General features: G+C 40.6%; 1 protein-coding gene across 4 annotated transcripts in view; it reads right to left on the reverse strand.

Annotated features, from left to right (window-relative positions):
- Positions 1 to 21017, reverse strand: part of LOC124794667 (ADP-ribosylation factor 6) — a 118552-nt gene that overhangs the window by 22438 nt on the left and 75097 nt on the right. For 3 of the 4 annotated variants that reach the window (XM_047258199.1, XM_047258200.1, XM_047258201.1), the window contains exons 2-3: positions 9011 to 9117; positions 8315 to 8418 (exon numbers count right to left, since the gene is read on the reverse strand). In XM_047258199.1, the coding sequence (XP_047114155.1) occupies positions 8315 to 8418; positions 9011 to 9092 (186 nt within the window). In that variant the 5' untranslated portion in view covers positions 9093 to 9117. Of the gene's footprint in view, positions 1 to 8314; positions 8419 to 9010; positions 9118 to 16769; positions 16789 to 21017 lie in introns of those variants that run through there. The other variant, XM_047258202.1, reaches the window with a different exon arrangement.

The following is a 21017-nucleotide window of genomic DNA, read 5'->3' on the forward strand; positions in this document are numbered from 1 at the left end:
TGATACCGCAAGATATTCTTTTATCTATTTGATGTTGCTTTGTTTAACACGTACATTTTGTATTACAAAATACACTGCAGCAAAAGACAGAGCTATGGAGAATATAGGATTCACATTGCAGAATCATTGTTGAAAACTACACCTTTACCGGAATATAATCGGAAGGGATTATTAGCATCCGGTGATATACCACAAAGACAGCACGCGCAACATTGGGCACATTTTCCCAAAGATATTGATTGAACACCGTCAAAAGTAAATCCTGCGAGAGCTTGTGTAGTGTGCTGAAAGCACAAATGACGCAACAAAACAACGTGGGAATGCAAAAAGTGCAGGGTTGCACTACATGTGCCAGATTGTTTTGAACGATATCATACAATCGGAGACTATTAAATTCGTGTACATGTCATTGCGAAGACATTGTGTTTGAAAATATGTCTGCCAATATACTAATGTAACAGGTGCTAGAATGTTTTGAACAAATTATTATACAGTTTTAGATCATTGCATTGCATTGTATTTCATCAATGTATGTTTGCTTATAAAGGGAAATAAAATGTTTGTGAATATATCGTTGCATTTGAGACAATGAATGTTTCATTTCCAATGGGCAACTAATCATAATTATTTATGATACCTGCAGAAATGTCGCGTTACAGGTATCTCACACGTACTTACAAATCCTGAGGCCGTCTGCACAACTTCGGACGCCACCAGGCGTAGTGCACCACAGCCTTAGCGTGTGTAAGTGCCAGGAATCGTAAGGCGCATCCGTATCTTGCAGCCACTTATGGCTCACACTAACGGAACTTAAATCGTAAGGCAAAGGGTTAACAAACATTCTAAATAAATCCTTCACATCAGGATATTTCCAGAGTACTTAAAACAGGCAGGAGTTGTACCAGCCAACTTCCCTGTTGTCACCATTCTAAAAAAAAATAACAGAATCAATTATGATAGACAGAGAGAGAGAGAGAGAGAGAGAGAGAGAGAGAGAGAGAGAGAGAGAGAGATTACTGAATTACTTGAATAAATACAACTTTTTCAGTGAATTGAAGGTTTGGTCTCTGAAGTGGTAGGAATACGCAATCAGCCGTAGTAGAATTCTCAAAGGTGCTCTTCACAAAGGTAAGTGTGTCACAGGCATGTTTTTAGATCTGTCTAAGGCAAGCTGCTCCAACAGTGCCTGGTTCGGAGCCCATGTGGTGGGAGAAAGCAAACTCAATGCATCATGGCCGCATTAAGTGTAACTGACGCAACAATCTATGTTCAGTGGCAGCTATGGTCAGTTGAGTTGGGGAAGTCCTGTGCCTCAACTCCTCAACTGGAGGCTACATTTGTATTTATTGAGAGGGATGATATACAAGATGTGTCCAAAAAGTACGGTGACTTTATATTTTTATGCAAAAACATTTATTTATTCATCAATATTCAAGCTGGCTTCTTCAAAGTAATCCCCCTCAGATACAATACACTTGTACCAACGCTTCTCTCAACCATCCAAGCACTTTTTGGTACAGCCTTGAGAACTTCCAGTGATGCAGCTTTTATTTCCTCAATCACTGAAAACCCTAGTCTTTTCATAGGTCTCTTCAGTTTTTGGAACAGGAAAAAGTCACAGGGGGCCAAACTCAGTGAATATAGTGGCTGAGGCACGATTGTCATTTTTGACCAAAAAATATCTCACAAGCAATGATGAATAAGCAGATGCATTGTCGTGAGGCGACAGCCATGAATTGTTTTTCCAACAGTTCTTGACTTTTTTGCTTATTGCTTCTCGCAGACGGCACATAATGTCAAGGTAACACTCCTCATTGACTGTACAACCTTGAGGCAGAAATTCAATACGCCATGGTAACTGAAAGAAACTGAGCAAAACTGACATTTTTGGTTTCGACGTCATAACCGTAAACCCGTGTTTCGTCACCAGTTATGACCCTTTTGAGCAAATTAGGATGATCATTGGCATCATTCAAGAGCTCGTAAGTGACATGCAACAGTTCTTCTGTTAAAAATTGAGAAGTTTTGCAACAAATTTCGCTGAGACACGTCTCATGCCCAAAACATCCGAAAAAATTCCATGGGACGAGCCAACGGATATGCCAACATGCTCAGCAACATCTCTTACGGTAATTCGACGACTTTCCAAAACAATTTTTTTCACAGTTTCGACACCATCATCTGTTGTTGATGTGCTGGGGCATCCAGAGCGAGGTTTGTCACTGGCATCTTCTCGGCCATCTTGGAAGAGTTTGTACGACTTGGAAGCTCTCCCCCCCCCCCCCCCCCCCCCCCCATGTGCTTTAGAGCACTTGATTCCATTTTTCACACAAAATTTGACGTACATTCTTTGCCCCATTTTTTATAATAATTGAAAATTGCCGAGCACACTAAAAGATGCCTTCCCATCTGTCAGAAACTAAGCATGCTGTACACTCGAAACAGTGAACACATCTTCGGGACATGTGTACCAACATAATAATAATTTTAAAAAAGATTGATAATCAAACATACGTTGCCCGCGCAATTTGAAAAAGTCACCTTACTTCCTGAACACTCCTCGTATGTGACTGTGCTCATCTTTCAATATTTGTGCGAGGTGTCAACACAGAGCTGCAAGTAACTGGGAAACTCTTGAATGTGGTACCGCTTGATTACACTACAACAGGACTTAATATTTTTGAAGCCGTTTGTGAATCAGTGGACAATACGAATTTGCTTTGGGATAATGTCTGTAGCCGCAGACAGCACCACAAACGATCAGGCGTCATCAAGGGTTTGCTTCTCGTTTAAAATGAGCTCAAGAACGAATTTGGGAAAGATATTTTCACTGTCCATTGTTTCATTCACCAAGATGCATTGTACGCTGAAACAGTGAAACTAGGGGATGTGATGTCATGGAAAAGTATGTGACTCTTGTGTCGCGTCACGATGTAAGTCACCGGCAATTCGAAGGATTCCTCAAAGATACTTATGGAAGACAGAAAATCCTAGGAAGTTCTGGTCTTACGTTAAATCAGTAAGTGGATCGAAACAGCATTTCCAGACACTCTGGGACGATAATGGCATTGAAACAGAGGATGACACGTGTATAGCTGAAATACTAAACACCTTTTTCCAAAGCTGTTTCACAGAGGAAGACTGCACTGCAGTTCCTTCTGTAAATCCTCGCACGAACAAAAAAAAATGGCGGACATCGAAGTAAGTGTCCAAGGAATATACAAGCAACTGAAACCACTCAACAGAAGAAAGTCCATGGGACCTAATGGGATACCAAAAGAAGTACACGAAAGAACTTAGAACTTGCCCCCCTTCTAACAGCCGCGTACAGCAAGTCTCTAGAGGAATGGAAGGTTCCAAATGATTGGAAAAGAGCACAGGTAGTTCCAGTTTTCAAGAAGGGTCGTCATTTCTGGAAATCCAGAATCTACTCAGTAGGAATCAACATGGATTCCAGAAACAGTGATCGTGTGAGACCCAACTCGCTTTATTTGTTCATGAGTCTGCCCCCGGTAGCTGAGTGGTCAGCGCGACAGACTGTCAATCCTAAGGGCCCGTGTTCGATTCCCAGCTGGGTTGGAGATTTTCTCCACTCAGGGACTGGGTGTTGTGTTGTCCTAATCATCATCATTTCATCTCCATCGACGCGCAAGTCGCCGAAGTGGCGTCAAATCGAAATACTTGCACCAGGCGAGCGGTCTACCCGACGGCAGGCCCTCGTCACACGACATTTCATTTCATTTCATTTGTTCATGAGACCCAGAAAATATTAGATACAGGCTCACAGGTAGATGCCATTTTCCTTGGCTTCCAGAAGGCATTCGATACAGTTCCGCACTGTCGCTTGATAAACAAAGTAAGAGCCTACGGAATATCAGACCAGCTGTGTGGCTGGATTGAAGAGTTTTTAGCAAACAGAACATAGCATGTTGTTCTCAATGGAGAGACGTCTACAGACGTTAAAGTAACCTCTGGCGTGCCACAGGGGAGTGTTATGGGACCATTGCTTTTCACAATATATATAAATGCCCTAGTAGGTAGTGTCGGAAGTTCCACGCAGCTTTTCGCGGATGATGTTGTAGTATACAGAGAAGCTGCAGCATTAGAAAATTGCAGCGAAATGCAGGAAGATCTGCAGTGGATAGGCACTTGGTGCAGGGAGTGGCAGCTGACCCTGAACATAGACAAATGTAAAATATCGCGAATACATAGAAAGAAGGATCCTTTATTGTATGATTATATGATAGCGGAACAAACACTGGTAGCAGTTACTTCTGTAAAATATCTGGGAGTATGCGTACAGAACGATTTGAATTGGAATGATCATATAAAATTAATTGTTGGTAAGGCAGGTGCCAGGTTGAGATTCATTGAAAGAGCCCTTAGAAAATGTAGTCCATCAACAAAGCGGGTGGCTTACAAAACACTCGTTCGACCTATACTTGTGTATTGCTCATCAGTGTGGGATCCATACCAGGTCGGGTTGACAGAGGAGATAGGGAAGATCCAAAGAAGAGCGGCGTGTTTCGTCACAGGGTTATTTGGTATGCGTGATAGCATTACGGAGATGTTTAGCAAACTCAAGTGGCAGACTCTGCAAGAGAGACGCTCTGCATCGTGGTGCAGCTTGCTGTCCAGGTTTCGAGAGGGTGCGTTTCTGGATGAGGTATCGAATATATTGCTTCTCCCTACTTATACCTCCCGAGGATATCACAAATGTAAAATTAGAGAGATTCGGGTGTGCACGGAGGCTTTCCGGCAGTCATTCTTCCCGTGAACCATATGCGACAAACAGGAAAGGGAGGTAATGACAGTGGCACGTAAAGTGCCCTCCGCCACACACCATTGGGTGGCTTGCAGAGTATAAGTGTAGATATAGGTGTAGATGAAGCAGTGTATGGGGACATACCTTACCACAACACAGTTCCTTGGCTTTGTCAGGGGAAAGTTCTTGATGTTTTCTTCCCCATTCATGAAGAAATATCACTCTTTCTACAAATGAAAGAGGAAGAAATGTTGTGTGTGTGTGTGTGTGTGTGTGTGTGTGTGTGTGTGTGTGTGTGTGTGTGTCTGTGTGTGTCTGTGTGTGTAGGATTTAAAACGGACATCAGACCTAGTATTCTTAGCTGTTATAATGATGCACCTGAATAATTTAAATCTGGCATTCCAGAGCAAAGAGCAGCTAATAGTTGACATGCACGACCAAATCAGGGCATTCATGAGAAAGTTTTGCTTGTTTGAGAGGCAGAGGGTGATGGAATTTTAACGTTCTTTAATCATCTGGCTTCTCTAAAATTAGCTGAAGGTATTAGTTTCGGCGATTATCAAGCAAAGATAAAGCGGCTCATCATATCTTTTCAAACAAGATTAAGCTCGCCATTTTTGGAATGGATATGAAATCATTCAGCTCTCCTTTCTCGGATTCACCTGACCATTTGCCATTGTCACACTAGTTGGAAGTTATTGATTTTCAAAATTCAACTTTGCTGAAAGACAGATACAACAACTTGCTTAATTTGTTAAAGTGGTAGCATTCATTAAGGCAAAAAACATTTTCCAAGCTCTGTGAAAATGCCACACAGACTGAGTGCATGTTTGGATACACATATACTTGTGAGCAGCTTTTCTCAGCAATGAAAAGAGTAAAAACCAAGGAACGATCTTTTCTTCAGGACGTAACACAAGTCAACCTTCACATTAATGTTGCAAACACTGTGATGCCCGATATTTCAGTTCTTGATATTAAAAAGAAGTATAATTTCAAATGCCCCATAACCATAGGCAATTTCTCTTAAAACAGTTATTTCTTATTCATGTCCTTAACTTCCTATTGCACAACATAGCATGTCACTGTGTAATAGATGCTAAGAGAATGATGTTGGCAATCCTGTAAGATATTGCGGACAGATCAGAGTGCTTGCAGTGCCACCTGCCGTGCTACATGCCCTGGGCCATATGATTGTTCACAGTGAGGGGCAGTGCTCCGCAGAGCAGGAAGCATTCCGCAGCTAAGAATGGAGCTCACGAGCTTTAACAGCTTGCTCTAAGGCTTTTGATATTGTTGACCATAAGATTCTACTACATAAACTAGAAGGATTAGTAACAAGAGTGGTAGATAATGATTGGTCCCAATGATACTTAGCAGGTAGAGTTCAAAGAGTAGATATAGCACATACCTCAAGTAAGTCCAAACTTTTACTAAAACACTTATCAAAATCAAAATAAATTAATACAAGAGATCCTCAGGGTACCATTTTAGGACCATTACTGTTCCTGACATATAACAATGGCTTTCCTTGCAGTGTTAATCATGGTGAAACAATTCTCTTTGCTGATGATAGCAATATCATAATCACTGGAAAACAAGAGAATACCTTGCCGAGAAAGCGAACTAAACCTTCAAGGAAGTATACGATTGGGCAATAAGCAAGAAAGCAACAATGAACACAAGGAAAACAAACGCCATGATTTCCAGCTTGAAGAGGGAAAATAACACTGTTAGACGTAGATGACACCTCAGTAGATTGTCTAACAAATGTAAAGCTCAGTGGAAGTTGCCTGAACATACACAGATATCCACGAACAGAATGTCATCACCATGTTATGCCCTTAGATTCCTATCATCAGTGTATAATGACCAGTGTCACTTAATTACAAACCCTTCACATGCACACTTAAGAATTAACTATTACATGGCATTCTTTTTGGGGAACACATTTACAAAATATGAAAACAATTTTCAAACTGCAAAAAATGTCCATAAGAATAACAATGAAAACTAGTAGTCTAGCTCATTGAAAAGATCTGTTTGAAACAGGTATACACATCAATAATACTGTTTAATCTCTAAAACTAAAAAGAGTACTTTATTTTCTATTTGACATTTCACATTTTTGTAGTATATTTTGATTTACTGTGATAGTTTCACATAACAGTAATTCAAAATAAAAATATGCAACTTTTACTTAAAAAAATTAATATTTGTTACAGAACATTTCCTTTTGTTAATAAATAGTGTGTGTGTGTGTGTGTGTGTGTGTGTGTGTGTGTGTGTGTGTGTGTGTGGAGAGCGGGGGAAGCACGTGGTGCATTTGGAGCTTAAAGGCTCGCTGCTAGCGAGATTTCGACCAGCAACTTTACAATTACAATCCCACTGCGCTCTAGTGTCTCAAATTTTGGGATACTCTTCAATTTTACGTTTCTTTAACATGTCTTCATTCATTTTGTTACCTCATTTGGTGTAACCAGCTGTTAGTCTCCAGAGTTCCATTTCAAAGGCTATTAGTCTTTTTGCACATTTTTTCCTCTATTGTCCAGGCTTCACAGCAATAGCATAGCGCATGTCTTGCTAAGGACTTATAAAGGCATATCCTAGTGTGCTCCTAGATTAGAGAAGATTTTATTATAATATTAATAACTGCCATTATATCTGCACACCTGGTGGCTTTTTCAGTTATGTCTGTTTCTTGCAGAAAGTATAATTTATAATCTAAATACGTGAATTTGTTCACTCTCTAGAATTTTATTTTTCAAACAGAGCTTGCTTTGGACTGGATATTTTCTGCAGAAGGCCACTTCCCACCCCTTGCCTCCTCCTCTTCTTCCTCCTCTGCTGCTGATGTCCATGCTGTATTTCTTAGATAATATGTGAATTGTGTACAGAACATGGTAGGTCATCCTCTGAAAAGGCTACATGAGCTAAATCTGGAAAAAAGTAAAGCATCTAACTTTGTGTTTCCTTTGTTTTGAATGAAGCTGTGTGGCATTTATCTCCAATCTTGGATGATTTCATTCATATAAATAATAAACAGGAGTGTGAAATGCCACATCCCTCTCTTATTCCTACATATCTTCTGCCCAAACCTAATAATTTGTCCCCTTCCACAACACAGATTAAATTTGTTCTGTGAATTTTGTATATACTACTGATAAGTTGCTGGAGAACATGATCATCTGCCAGAAGCGGGCAAGTATATTAGTTCCTTTGTCAGTTCCTAATATGGTTACACCGTGTCACCCGATTCAGTTTTCTTAAATTCCCTTAGCATTGTTTACTTCTGTTGATGTTCATCTTATAATTTTTCAAGACAATATTATTTCAATTTCCCTGATCTTCAAAGGCCTTAGGCTTTACCTGTCCTTGGCACAATTTGTAATATCATCAAACCTCAATGATTTTACCATTTTTACCTGAACTTTGATTGCTTATTCAAATATTCTCTTTGGTTTGTTTTGGTCTGTTTAGTGAATGTAAATGGTTACTACTACTACTACTACTAAATTCCTTACTTGAATATCAAACAAGTATACTAACCCAAACATTGAACTTAACATTTTTGTATGTCACTGTTTCCACGTTAAATCCTACAGTAGGAATTGTTGTGACTGACTGACCCAATTTAAGTTTGTATAGAATAGCTGATTTAAATGTTAAGGATATACAGAAAATAATGTTGCCAGTATAGTTATGTACAGTGGAATGAAATACAATTTACCTTAACACCTATTCCACATTCATAAGGAACACCTACAGAATATTCATTCACATATGCCACAATGATCACAATATTTGTAATATTTTTGTTGGTGTATGCTTTCACAACTTATCTCACCATATATGTAAAGGAATGTGTAGAAGATTCTGACAGTCCTTATCGCCTCTTCACCCTTTTGTTATTTCCCTAAAAACAAATAATTGTCTTGGGGGGTATGCAGTTAACACAATCCCATTGTATGTTGAGCAAGTTTTTGCTAATATAGCCATACCATTGCAACCCCAATGTGCATGGGTACTTCAAAAACTACAGCTTTTGTGCACATTACTTTCAGCTTTAACAACAGTTGTAAGTATGATGCTTTCCTTCAAATGAATTGCTCAATGTGTTAACAACAAGGCTCAACTTATAGGTAAGACTATCCAGGAATAATGTACACCAGTTGCGAAGAAGCAGAGTGCCATATCACTTTGTTTTACTAAAATATAAGAGTACAATGTGTTGCAAAAGGATACTTGTTTTTCCAGCAGCATCTAATCCTAACATCAATATCCTCATCTCCTTATTGCCAAAAATTTTTGACAATAACTTCCCCATCTTGCTGTCAGTTCTTTCACAGCACCTGAAACAAGAAGGAAACTGCTTTAAGCACACCAAAAGCCCTTAAAACAAATAAATAATGTCAACTATTCCATGCCAGTGGTAGTACACAGGGTGTATAAAAAAGAACATCCAATCTACAAAATCGTAACTTATGTTATTTGAGATATGTGCGTGAACAACATACTGTCGGAAAGAGTAAACTCTCTTACATGGTTCCCGCTAGGTCACAGTAGTATGCGCCAACTTTGGTTCTATTAAAAATGGTGTTGGTAAAACAGAAAGCGTTGTGTGTTCTACGTTTTGCTCAGTGCGGGTCAGTAATAACTGTTCAGCGTGACTTGTCGTACTAGATATGGCATGGATCCTCCTACAGCACAGAGCATTAGATGATGGCATGAACAATTCCGAGAAATAGGTTGTTTTTGTGAAGGCAAATCGCCGAGCTTTCCCGCCAGGTGTCTGACACAGGCTTCAAACGCATCCACCACAGTTTCAAAAGGAGTCGCAGAAATCTGTTCACCATGCAGTTCGACATCTCCATTATGTCCCCGTTGTCTGTCTGGTGTGTTGTGTTGACGTTTACACATGAAACCATACAAAATTCAGCTACTGCAACCTCTTAATGAAGGCGACAAACAATAACATGTTGAGTTCTGTAATTTTGTTCCTGGCAAGATGGAGGATGACAGTTTTCTTCCACGCTTAGTGTTTAGTGATGAGGCAACATTCCATTTAAATGGAAAAAGTGGACCATCATAGTGAGAATATGGGGTATGGAACAACCACATGAAGTTGTACAACACCAGGGGGACTTTCCAAAATTTAAAATGTTTTGTGCAGTTCCACAGGAAATGTGTATGGTCCATTTTTATTTGCTGAGAACACTGTTATGGGAAGTACATACCTCGATAGGCTTGAGAACTTTCTTTTCGCACAGTTGGAGACTCATTCGAAAGAATTCATTTACCAACAGGATGGGGCATTGCCACACTGGCATCTGAAAGTGTGGAAATTTTTTAATCTAAAGATTACTGAACGATGGATTGGTCACACTGGACCAAATGATTTAGCCTTACATTACTGTATGTGATTACTTCTTGTGAAGGAGACACTGCCTATGTGCCTACGTTACCAACAACAATGAATGAACTGAGACACTGCATAACAGACATGCTCCCTGCAGTGTTGGAGCAAATTTAATACCGCACTGACATACCATGCATCTCAAAGTGGGCATATTGAACACCTATGGAAAAGTATGAAAAAAACTGAGTTTTTTTGTTTGTCAAAAACCAAACTCAATGTTATGTTTATTAGTTTCAGAAATACAGGCATGCCAAACTGTATGATTCTTTTTGATACACCCTATATACTGAAACACTGAATGATATGACTTCATAGTTCTCATGTTAGAAGATACTTAAAATAAAAGGCAATGTAAAATAAGACATTGTTATCTTTGGTCACTGAGTTGAGGAATACACACCATCAAGATTACCAAAGTTATTAACTCAGAGTTCTATGCTTTCACTTTTAAGAATATTGTTTTACTGTGTTTCCAATGTAAGGCAATTTTACAGGAGAGACTATGATTTAATAATGGTATTCCTGGATGCTGATGCGGCTTATGATACTGTGAAATAAAGCAAGGTTTTGGAAGTCCTTCAGAAAATGGGTTACTGGATGGCTGACTGTGAGAAGAATATAGGGAACATAACAAGGAAGTTGAGGTGTGCACAGATAAGAGATTGGTTAGAACAAAATTAGGGGTTGAAGCAAGGTAGTGCACTATCCCCCTTAATTTTGTTCACTGTAATGCATGAGATAATGGAAGGAGTAGCAGTGAAAATAGGAGATAAAAATGTGAAAGCAATGGTGTTTGCAGATGATTTAATGGTGTGGGGAAAATGGAGGGAGATACAAGAGGGAAGGGAAAGTTTCCAGAACTAAGAAAGTATCACAGAAGAGTGTGGGGGGAAATGATATGAAGATTATTAAATGAGAAGGCAAGCAAATGGATTACTGCAGAGGGTAAGAAGCTGGAGCAACGCTGTAGCACCAATAAACAAACAAGTGTGATACTGTGCAAATTATATGTCAACACTCACATACGCTACAGAAATGTGGTAATGAAAAAAAGGCAGGTGAGCAGGAGATGACCAAGTACAATGGAAGATAAAGGAACGAGACAGTGAGAAATAGTGAAACAGACGCCAATGCAGGAGGCCATAGGAAAGAGACGATGGGGTGTGTGTGTGTGTGTGTGTGTGTGTTCTAGAGGAAGACATAGATAGAGGGATTGTTGGCATGACAAAATGAGTGAATAAGTGAGGAGAAGTCTGGGACACAGTGGGAAGGGAAATGTGGTGTGAGGACTGGAAAAGGCAGGGCCACATGTTGTAAGCAAATCCAATCTGGAGCTGGAAGAAACCGTAGAAGATGAGGTTTTACTGTGTAGTACCACCACAATACACAAACCTAGAGCATATGCAATATAAAACCCAGTTGGGGAGACAGGCAGTTATTGTCAAACTACAACAACAGAACCAACAAAACTACTAGAAAAGAATCTCCTCAGGATAATAAAAATATCTTGTGTGTGCAAGGACGAGGGTGGAAGTTGTGGCATATGTGCTTTAGCGGTCTTTGCAAAAGTCAGGAAGAAATATTCTAATGTGAAGAAAATGCATTAACCTAAAGTTCAGTGCCATATCTACATCTACATTTATACTCTGCAAACCCACCATGACAGGACTCTGGCGAGGAGATGGGTTTGGCAAGGAGATGGCTTGTCCCCTATCCTGTTCAACTTTGCCCTTAAGAAAATTGTACGCGAGACCTTCCAAGAGAACGAGGGGATTGAAATTGAAGGAAAGGGACTGGCATACTTAGCCTATGCAGACGACATCTGTTTACACTCCACACCTGAAGAAGAGTTTGAGTAAATTACCAGAGCACTAAAGGAGGCCGCCAGCAAATTTGGGCTAAACATAAACGAAGCCAAGACAGAGTACCTCATTATGATGCTTGGTCAAAGCCACACTGCTGGTCCTCTACAATCACTGCAGGTGGGAGACCAGTCCTACTAGAGAGTGCATGAATTTAAATACCAAGGGGCACTTTTCACTGAGAACACACCATATGAAGCAGAGATCAATGCTAGAATACAAGCAGGAAACTGATCGTACCACAGCCTTGCACAACTGCTTCGGTCCAGATCTCTCTCCATACAGTTCAAGATTCAACTATACAAAATCCTGATCCAGCTTGTTGTTCGATATGGCTGCGAGACATGGAGTATCTGGAAACAGGACTTCCATAAGCTCCTCGTTTTCGAGAGAAAAGTGTTTCGGAAGATCTTCGGGTCTGGATCTAGATGCAGACTGAGGAAAATGGAGGATCAGACACAACCAAGAGCTTGAGGAACTATACCAGCAGCCCAACATAGCAGGAACCGTCAAAGCCAAACGAATGCAATGGGCTGGCCACATGGCCTGGATGGAAGATCACAGACAGCCTCGGAAGCTGGATTTCACACCTACAGGAAAGAGACCCCCATGGAGACCCAAGAAGTGTTGGAGGGATGGCGTCCATGAAGATTTAAACCAAGCATCAACAGATGTGGATGGATGGCAGACAGCAGCAATGGACCGAATACAATGGAGGAGGAAACTTGTAGCAGCGTGTGGTCCACTGGGCATGATCACAAAGAAGGAGAAGAAGAAAACACTGTGAAGGGCATGACAGAGGATATTCCCCACTGTACCAGTTATTAGGGTGTCTTCCCATTCCTTTCACAAATGGAATGTGGAAAGAATGATTATATGAATGCCTCTGAGCATGCCGCAATTATTCTATTCCTGTCCCCATAATTCCTATGTTAGCAATATGGAGGAGGTTGTTGTTTATTCCTAGACTCATCACTTACAGTTTGTTCTTTAAACATTTTTGGAAGACTTTCTCAGGATAGTTTACATGTGTCTTCAAGAGTATGCCAGTTCAGTTTCTTCAGCAGCTCCTTAACACACTCCAAGCGGTCAAACAAACCTCTTGACTGTCCGTGCTACTCTTCTCTACATCCATTCAACAGCCGCTGTTAGTCTATTTGGTGTGGATTTCACACACTTGAGAAATATTCTAGAATATGTTGCATGAGTGATTTTGTTATTCATAAGCAATCTCCTTTGTTGTCTGACTGTTCATCCCCAGTATTCTACCAATAAACTGCTTTATCCACTACTGAACCTATATGATCATTCCATTTTGTATCCCTACAAAGTGTTACATACAGGTATTCATAAGTTTATCAATTCTAACTATGACAGTGTTATTACAGTCAAAGGCTACTACATTTTTTCGTTCAGTGAAATGCACAATTTTACATCTCTGAATATTTAAAACAGGTTTCACTGAGTATTTCTACAGCTTCTTCCAGACAGTACTTTGTTATAGATAACTGTATTACCTGCAAAAAGTCTGAGGTTACCATTAATATTGTTCACAAGATCACTAAACACCCAAAATTACTTCTACATCTGATGATGGCTCTCCATCTAAGATAACATGCTGTGTTCTCCCTACCAAACAGTTCTCAGTCCAGTCGCAAATATCTCTTGATATCCCATATGATCAAACTTTAGACAATAAGAGTAGGTGTGCTACTGAGTGAAATTCTTTTTGGAAATCAAATACTGTGTCTATCTAACCGCCTTGATTGAAAGCTTTCAGTATGTCATGTGAGAAAAGTGGGTTTCTTATGATCAATGTCTTTGGAATCCATGCTGGTTGGTGTGGAGGTACAGCAAAAAAGTAATGTCAACGATTTTGGAAGGTGGTTTTGTGGTTCACTTCTACTAACCTTCTTGTAGACAGGTATCACATATGCTTCCTTCCAACTTCTGTGCATGGTTTTTTGTTTGATGGATCTATGATAACACTATAGTTGGAAGAGAGGCAAACTCAGCTGCAAATTCGATATAGAATCAGATGGGATTTCATCAGGCCCTGGAGCTTTGTTCAATTTTAACAATTTCAGCCTTTTCTCAACATGGAACCAAAAGGTTAATATAGAAAGATTATTTAGCCTGGGGCAAGGGGCAGAGGGAACCTTACCTATTTTCCTCTCTGTAGTTGGGTCAGCCTTAAGCTGATCCATGACAGCTGGAGTAGGATAGGTGCAGCAGCTTCGCAGGGCTACGGACATTAGCACCTCACTGTTGAAAGACGGCAACAGCACTACGAGCTGTAACGGATCTACTTATGCCATTTCAAATTTAGATCTTAATTGTTTCATATGCTGTAAATCAGAAAATAACTGAAAAGCTGATTCCCAGAATTTATAGCGTGTATCTTCAACTGCAGAAACTAGCCTGAACACTAAGTATTCTTTAGAAAAAGCATTCCCTAACTGACCATTTACAACATACCAGAACACTCATTGTTGTGTGTCTACTCTTAACTTGTGCACTTACATAACCACAGGAAGCGAATAACTTCTGTACAATAGTTCCTGCAACGGAACTATATCTTTCAGATTTTAGCGCTTCCTATCTGCAAATCATTGTTTAGTCCAGTATGGAATGAGCTGTGACTGAGATTTGCCTATAATCATTATTTTACACATTTCTCCGTCTAGGACTTTCCATTATTTTTATTCCAACAGTACAGCAACTTTAAGATCTGAAGCGGAACGGGCTTTGAAAGGAATATAGACAGTTTCGTTATGCCCATTAATTCCACTTTGGCCACTGCAATTATTACATGGAAGATATTGTGTCTCTCTCTTTATTTCTGTAGCCTGCTTCACATACAGACAGGCACTTTCAGTGTACTGTCCACAAAAACTAAGTTTACACTCAATGTGCTTGCTGATGGGAGCAACTATAAAGGCATTTTTCGTTTACGGTCGCACCGATCAGCCTCCGTGCTGAGTGTCAACTTCATTTGCGTGGACCGCAATCAATGGCATTACATACTGATTAAAGTAACAGCCATAAAATTACCTCAACCCTAAGTTTTTGCTGTCTCCGAGTAGCAACGAGTGTACTGATTTACTTATAAACTCTCCCCAAGATGGCTTTGCACACTGTTATTGCCATGACGTGTGTTTTCCTCATATTCCTTCACATATTGTTACCTCCACCTCATTTTCTTTCCATCGGAATCCAGGAACAGCTCATCACCAGATGTTTTGACTCTTATGACCCCCAGCACTGCCAAGAAATTTTCTATAAGTTGATGGGGGAAAGGGTATTTTATGACTACATTAAAGAATTTAAAAACCAAATCTGTTTGTTGTTGTTGAATTATATTAATAACATACTGTTTTAAGCAGAACTGATGTGTAAGTAGCGCCTAGAACCTGAAAATACCTTTCGGCATACACTTAGCAGCATCAATGCACTTTCAACAACACATACTACTAACTTATGACCACCACAAAAATTTAAAAATGCAAATTTTTGTCTAAACATACTTTTTAACGTGATAATAATGTGCAAGTGATATTCTGAACCTGGATATACTGAGTGTGACATTAAATGGGAAAGTGACATCTGCTACGGACAAATTAGTGTTTTACGTTTAACTGAAAGATTTAAAACACATATGAAATCTGGTAAAACAGTAAATACTTTCTCAAAATTTTAAAATATAAAGTAACTTATCAGATTACAATATTTTTTAAATGTGGGCATATTGCGAGGGCTAGCAGAAATTCAAGCCTACTGATTCGTTTTGAATATATTATGATTGGTGGCCGCGTGAAGAGAGAGCAGGAAGTCCAGGCGCGGGTGCACGTTGTCGCGACGCGAGCGGAAACAATGGAGCATCGCGGAGGGAACTTGCGAGTGCGGGGGATGGAGCGGAAGTACTCTTGTGAGCGCCGAAGTGCGTTATCTATACTGCCGGCGCACACTCGCTGGGGCACTGCCTAACACTTGTGCTGCCAGGCTTCCGCTGTCGCACGACACGGCGTTTTCCAGAGACCGACAGCCTTCACTTTCCGAATATTTATACACTTTTTTTCGTGAACAACTACTGATTAGTTTACGGGACATCTGTCACTATAAGGAATCCCACAACCCTTTCCGTTCTAAGGGAAGTAACTGATGACATAGCCGAATAAACGTAGAACGGAGATATGGAGCTGGATGATTATTATTAAGATGTGAATGACAATTTTAACATAGAAATGATAGTTTACCTTTTGGGGAAGGCTGGCAAGTTACGGTTTACCGACTGGTCAATGACTACAACATTATAGACACTGAGCACATGGTCGGACTGGACAAGGATTGGCCGTGTTCTTTTCAAAGCTACAGCAACACGCCTTAAGAGATTTTAGCAGACCACAAGAAACTTACATCAGAAGAGCCGGACGAAGATTTGGATCCCGCTCCTCTCTGAAGTTAGTCCTTTGCCTTCACAAGTACGTCTCCTCGCAAGGTGCAATCGTGGGAGCAGTTAGTCACGAGAGAGGCTAACCAATGTTACGCTACAGGCTATGTATGATACGGTATCCTTTAGATTCCTGAGATCTGGAAAGCACGGATGACCGATGACTTATAAATAAATCGCCTATTTTGATGTGTAGGCGGGAGTTTTCCAGCGCAAAAATATTAGTTGAAAGATCGCCGAGAGTGACGACTGCGTTAAAACCACGAGAGGTACCTTAGTGCACAAAAGCCGCCACACAAATTTATCTTCCTTCTGCATATGAGCACTAATTTGTTCACATATGGCCACTATTTCCCTTTCCTGAAGGTATAACATTTCCCAAATGCACGATTTAACCCTGCAACGCAACATTTTCACCGCACTGGCTAGCTTTTAATGGTCACTTGGCTGGCGTTTTCAATCAGTCATGAGGCTGCAAAAGCATGCAGGGCACAACACTAGTAGGGAGTGTCCACTGCAGTGGACTGCGTGCATTTGTAACCTCAGGACTGATTGAAAACGCCAGAGAAGCGACTATTAAAAGCTGTCCACTGTAATTAAAAAGATATTAGAGCAGTTTTTATCATTTTTAAATTGCTTTTATGCTGCTGTTACTCTCATGGTCGCAGCACGATTTGCCGCCGGCAGAAAGTGAGGGATAGGGGAAGTGAAAGTGCGCACGCGCAACAGGTGTAGCTGTGAACATTAGTAATCTCACAGTGCAGTGGGCCACTGATGGTACAGCAGTTAAAACAGGCTGCAGGGCCAACGCCATCTGAAACGCTAACTAGCAACTATGCTGTGACTTCTAGAGACTCGCACGCATAGTAATATCCTGGAACTTTATTCAGAATACAGGACTGTGTAACTAGTTCTTAGTAGCTAACGTGTGATAAATCTGTTCGTTATTTTACAATTTCACAGAAATGAGTAGCTATCGTGACGGAAAAATGAAGCCTTAGGACTGGAATGTAACAGTCATTTTATGGAACTGATGCAAATATCTATTTTGCACATAATTTTCTACTTGCTTGTCCCCGCCTTGCTCAACATCTTCCCCGCTTCCATGGAGGTTGTCCTATGTAATGAACTGAGCCTCTAACAATACAGAATTGCATCGGCCACTGGCATCCGTGCAAGTTTCACTGCAATTCGCGGCATTATTTTACACTCCACAGGAACTGTTACGATTCAGACGTCCTGTTTTCAAATCCTCACATAATGTTCAGAGTCAACGCAACTGAATTCTAAATAATAGTACACTCCTCAGCGCAATGTGGTCGAAAGACGGCAAATTAGCTGCACGAAAATCAAATCTTCATATGTGGATATTTGTAAACATTGTGCAGTTTGCCAACTAAAGAAGCCGGATCTGGCAAGTCTATCACAAAGTGTGTACAGAAGCTCAAAAACTGCTTACGGTGTATCACGTGTTTGTAACCGACATTTTTGTATCAATGTAGTGAGAAACACTTCTGCATATCTCTAGTCATACGCATTGCATAATGCTGGCGTTTAATCCGTCTTGTCAACTAAAAATCTTACCAGATAACCGCAATAATCCATCATGTTGCATGACTATAGTTGGACCGAAAGCAATGTCTGACGCAACACGAGTGAAGGAAATATTTTTATCAACAGGTAGTAGCTTCGCTCGAGCTTTGTTCTGAACCTCACGCAGCATATTAACACTATCTGTTAGAGGTTTGTTTGATGACCATGTTTCGGCAACATTGCTAGATCGAATACCTTACATCATCATCCCCCAAGTCACAGGTCACAAATTAAATCTTGCCTCTCCTCTCCCTGCCGATTCTTGTCTTTGCAGTAGTGAAAACACAATGGCCATAATTACATGCACTTTAATATATATTTTTAAAAACCTCGCAAGCTCGTGGACTACACTACGGCGATAATTTTAACCCTACGGCTTTTTCCTCTGGACGAAGACGATAGCGTAGCAGCACTGAATCACGTCGTGGTTATCGTAGAACCAACTGTTCATTGAGATTTGTTAGTCTGTTGAGGATTCACTAATATCTTAAGATATGCGCCGCATCCCATGCGGAATTAAGACAAAATATTATGTGGAAGAAACAGGGTAAAAACTTGGGCTATTTTTTGTCACGCGATGGTTACTGGGCATGGGAGAGGGAGTTAGGATTTAACATGTTCTCTACAGCAGCTCAGATGGTCAAGGATAAGGAATAGCCACGGTCTACTTAAAGGAAACGTTTTGGTAGCCATTACAAGTACTTGAAGGAAATTGCGGGAAAAAAAAGAGCCACGATCGACCTGCTGAAGACGGGTAAAGCCTACCTTCGTTCGTTAAGATAATATCTCTGCCTGCTGGTAATACTAGTGTAAACATCGTTTATCCAACGGCCAGTTTAATAACGATATAGCTACATGTTCTATAGAATTACTAGGGTTCTTGCGGAATATTCCTTTAATCCTACGTCATCTTCGCTAACTTAAATGAATATCCAGTTTACCACCAAAGTGAAAACTGATGAGTTTTCACTACCACATACAGTGGAGCAAACCAGCTAAAAAAACCTTAAGGGTGTGGTGAGGCCTCGTGTAGAGCCCATGTAGTAAATCGCCCCAAACTGATCTTGTGTACCCGCACTAACTGCAGCCATTCGATTTCACGCGATGAAGTATTCCGTACCTTACTGCACAAATCATGTAGAGTTTCTGACCTGCAGAGATCTACAACTTGATAATCATAATGGCCTTATCGTTGAACACCAATTAAACCGGGAGGCAAGGGCAGTGACTATCTGCTATTGGCGCCTCTTTCCTCGTGTAGGCAGCGAAGTATGTTTCTGTACCAAGAAGCCTTGTTTCCATCTACGGCAAACCACAGCAACAAAACGAGAAACGGCAATGCTCTAACAATAGGTACCCATGCGCCACCTAGTACGAGGGGCGTTTGGAAAGTCCGTGCAAAGTCCGAGAGACGGCACCACAGGCACGTATCAAGGTAATGTTTAGTTAGTAGCATCTTTGGAAAGAACGCACATCAAGTTTCAGCCATATTGGTCTATTTCTTTGTGTCTGGCATTCGTGTGAATCAAGAAAGTCGAGTGATTGTCAAAAAATGGACGAAAACGATTTTCGTATGGTGATTAAACATTACTCAATGAAAGGCAAAACGCATCAGAAGACTAAAGAGAAGCTTGATAAACATTACGGTGACTCTGCACCTTCGATTAGAACAGTTTATAAGTGGTTTCAAAATTTTCGGAGTTACCATATGGGCACAAGTGATGCTGAACGTTCTGGACGCCCTGTGGAGGTTACGACTTCAGTAATCATTGATAAAATCTATGATATGGTGATGGATGACAGAAGAGTTAAGGTGCGTCAGATTGTTAGTGCTGAGGGCATCTCGAATGAACGGGTACATAATATTTTGCATAAACATTTGGACATGAGAAAGCTATCCGCAAGATGGGTTTCCGCGATTGCTTACGCTTGACCAAACACGGAATCGTGTGAAGTGTTATAAGGATGGTTTGCAGCTGTTGAGGAAGAATTCGCAGGGCTTTAAGTGTCATTTCGTCACTGTGGATGAAACATGGATACATTACTATACTCCTGAGACCAAAGAACAATCTAAATGGTTTACCAAGGGAGAATCTGCACAAAAAAAAGCGAAGACCATTCCTTAGGCCGGAAAGGTTATGGCGACTGTCTTTTGGGATTCGCCAGGGGTATTCCTCATCGACTATATGGAAAAGGGTAAAACTATTACAGGTGCATATTATTCATCGTTATTGGACCGTTTGAAAACCGAGCTGCAAGAAAAACGCCGGCGATTGGACCGTAAAAAAGTCCTTTTCCATCACGACACTGCACCAGCACACACACACCTCAGCAGTTGTGGTCGCAAAATTAATGGAAGCAGGATTCCAACTCGTCCCCTCCCCCCTATTCTCCAGACTTGGCTCCCTTGGACTACTAGTTGTTCCCCAATTTGAAGAAATTGCTGGCGGGACAAAGATTTTACTCAAACGAGTAGGTGACTGCAGCAACTAATAGCTATTTTGCAGACTTGGACAATTCCTGTTATTCTGAAGGGATCAACAAATTAGAACAGCGTTGGATGAAGTGGATGAAGTGTATAAGTCTAAACGGCGACTAGTCGAAAAATAAAAAAGGCTTAGGCCTACCCCAAAAACGTACGTAGTTTTTATTTTTGCATGGACTTTTCAAACGCCCCTCGTATGTTACAAAACGCCGCGCATAGAAACGGGATTTTTCGTGGGGCTCATCCCTCCGGCTCTATTGGAGATAGATAGGATGGAGTGTTTTGGGTAGCCCTTGTGCTAGCGATCATTTGTATACCCACAGAACGATCATCTTAGTGTTATACCCTACAGTATAGGGCCAAAGTATGAATATTTATACACTTCCTCCCGCTTAGGCAAACGGAGCAAATTGGTTGGTTATTTATGCATTTTATGTGATCTG

Source organism: Schistocerca piceifrons, chromosome 4 (assembly GCF_021461385.2).
Source record: "Schistocerca piceifrons isolate TAMUIC-IGC-003096 chromosome 4, iqSchPice1.1, whole genome shotgun sequence".
Classification (NCBI taxonomy): domain Eukaryota; kingdom Metazoa; phylum Arthropoda; class Insecta; order Orthoptera; family Acrididae; genus Schistocerca; species Schistocerca piceifrons.